At 37.0% G+C, this 2582-nt stretch overlaps 1 protein-coding gene across 1 annotated transcript; it reads left to right on the top strand.

Annotated features, from left to right (window-relative positions):
• The first annotated feature begins 437 nt into the window (after window positions 1–437).
• On the top strand, window positions 438–2150 carry LOC107029448 (structure-specific endonuclease subunit slx1). Its single transcript, XM_015230864.2, has 4 exons — window positions 438–662; window positions 819–957; window positions 1220–1353; window positions 1425–2150. Exons 1-4 carry the CDS (start codon window positions 529–531, stop codon window positions 2008–2010), a joined length of 993 nt encoding a protein of 330 aa, XP_015086350.1. The 5' UTR covers window positions 438–528; the 3' UTR covers window positions 2011–2150.
• The last annotated feature ends 432 nt before the right edge of the window (window positions 2151–2582 follow it).

Below are 2582 nucleotides of genomic sequence, written 5' to 3'. Positions count from 1 at the left end.
AGTACGAATGTGTAAAAAATATTTTATAAATATATAAAGGACGGAGATTGTCCTGGGTGTGGGGTGGTGGAGTTGGGTAAGAAAAATAATTTTATTTTTATTTTTTCAAAAAATATTATATTTGGGATAGTAATACTTTAAATTTTTAATTTTTAATTAATACTAATAGTTTATTATTTAATTTTTGTTAAGGTGAAATATATTTTATCTATGTGAAAATGCAATGTGTCAAGTTCTTTTTTTCAAATAATAGAGAGAGTGTTTTATACGTAATAGTGATATGTATTTTTTAAACTAAAAAATGATAGTTTAGATATGAATGAGTTTTTTTTTTTTTATATTTATGAAATTTTAATTTAATGAAGTCTGTCTATAAAGGGTATTTAAGACATTTAGTCATGAGGAAGAGCAGGTGACCAAAATGGGCCGTTGAAAAGGGGAAACTGAAACCCTGGCATCACAACGGTCGAATTTATCCCTTCGCTGTCTGCAGAGTGATAGAAAGAGGAGAGAGAGAGAGAGAGAGAGATGGGGAAACGGAAGGAGCAGAAGAAAGTTTGTCATCGTGATGATGAGGATAAAGAAGTAGAAGGAAGCAGGTTCTTTGCCTGCTACTTGCTTACATCTATTTGCCCCAGATTCAAAGGCCACACTTACATCGGGTTCGTTTCTGGGTTCTATTTGTTTTTCCTTAATAGATAGATGTAACTGAAGCTACTTAGAATTATTATAGTAAGAGATCTTTCTTTTTTCTCTGGATCCAATGATTATATTGGTTTTGGCTTCGGTAATCAATTAGCAATTGTTTGTTTGGGCAGATTTACAGTAAATCCTCGCCGTAGAATTCGACAGCACAATGGAGAGGCAAGGATGGGTGCATTGAGGACTAAGAGGAAGCGTCCCTGGGAGATGATTTTATGCATATATGGCTTCCCTACCAATGTATCAGCCCTCCAGGTAATCTTAATCTACTATTTCCAAATGCAGAGGGAGGGAGGGAGGGAGGGTATTTGTATTTTTGCCATCCAAACATTCCAGTTTACCACATCCAACTCCAAGAGAAACCAATCCAAACGCCACATACTGTTTTTCTGGTCACTTAATGCACTGCTATTTGTTGCCTTAATTTTCATGTAAAATTTATTCACTTCAGTTGATGCTTGCTAATCTGAAACCTGAATTTGCTACACGTATTAATTTTTTGTCCTCTTTATTGCAGTTTGAATGGGCCTGGCAGCATCCAGTAGAATCCCGTGCAGTTAGACAGGCTGCAGCATCATTCAAAACTCTTGGAGGAGTTGCTAATAAGATAAAATTGGCATATACAATGCTTACTCTCCCTGAGTGGCAAAGGTATGTAATTTGTTTTGCCTGACCAGTCTGATTGGAGTTTTTTCTCATTAAGTTTTGTCTTCTATGTTCAGCCTGAACCTCACAGTAAATTTCTTCTCCACAAAATACAAGATGCATTCAGCTGGTTGTCCCAGTCTTCCAGAGCACATGAGAGTCCATATTTGTGCACTGGATGAACTTCCCTGTTATACAGGAATTGACAGGGATGAGTGGGAAAATAGGGAAGAATGTGAGAGCAGTGAAGAATTAACAGATGAAATATCCACAAATTCTAACAGTTCTTTTAGTAATCAAGACAAAGACGATGAACAAACTGATTGGAGAGAGCTTGATGAACGTGCTGGAGAAAATAGCACTCGCTTTAGAGAGCATTCATATATTATCATCGACTCTCCAGCAGAAAGGTTATGTTCAATTCAAGGTGATTTCTTTCACATAGCAGACAAGAAAGAGAGACATCAGTTGGATGATGAATTTGGTGAGAACCAGGCCAACAAGATGTATGATTCATTAGCAACCAAGAATGCTGGTTTGCCTAGTGACATTGAGGTTATTGATGTTTTTACTCCTCCAGTGCGTTCAGACAACAAAAGAAGAAGACTTTCGGCTAGTTGTCCTGAAATAATAGACTTGACAGACTCACCTATTTATGTCTAATGTGATTAATCAGTCACCTGGTTTGTTTTTTTAATTGTCGTTCATCAAAATATAATGAGCTGAGCTAGCTAGCATGTTAGATATGTAATAGTGATATTGTTGACTGTGATTCTTTCAGTGGCAGACTTTCATTTCCACCATGTCATGCATTTTCTTAAGTTTTGGATTGTTGTAAATAGAAAAGGGGACAATTACAGCCGAACAAAAAGATGCAAAGTAATGTTGCAAAAGACTTTATTGATCTCAACCACTACAAGACCAAACCTAGCTTCATCTTCACAGTCACAATTCACAATTCACAACAAAGGGAATTGTAACCACAAAAGATCACTATTACGTTCACCCACTACTATTGCAACAGTTAATCTGCCTTGGCAACTTACCCTGAGGATAGGTGGGGAGATAAGTGCATCTGACATTAGAAGAGGTACTTCACCTCTTTACTAGATGATGTTAGCCGGATCAAGTCCGTTCTGTTCCTTTACCTTCTTCAAGTCATGGTGGTAATTAGTGCCGGCAATTCAAGCCCAATTTTCGCAAACCCGCCCATTAAATATGGATAGAAACAANAG

The sequence above is a fragment of the Solanum pennellii genome, chromosome 9 (genome assembly GCF_001406875.1).
Source record: "Solanum pennellii chromosome 9, SPENNV200".
Taxonomy (NCBI): domain Eukaryota; kingdom Viridiplantae; phylum Streptophyta; class Magnoliopsida; order Solanales; family Solanaceae; genus Solanum; species Solanum pennellii.
The sequence above is the reverse complement of the archived record's forward strand: the minus strand, read 5'-3'. Positions and strand labels throughout refer to the sequence as shown.

What these genes read in the sequence shown, in the direction of transcription:
- LOC107029448 (XM_015230864.2), top strand. Translation starts at nt 529, where the DNA reads ATGGGGAAACGGAAGGAGCAGAAGAAAGTTTGTCATCGTGATGATGAG. An exon ending in AAAGGCCACACTTACATCGG is followed by an intron (nt 663 to 818) that starts GTTCGTTTCTGG and finishes TTGTTTGGGCAG; the next exon opens with ATTTACAGTAAATCCTCGCC. An exon ending in CCAATGTATCAGCCCTCCAG is followed by an intron (nt 958 to 1,219) that starts GTAATCTTAATC and finishes TCTTTATTGCAG; the next exon opens with TTTGAATGGGCCTGGCAGCA.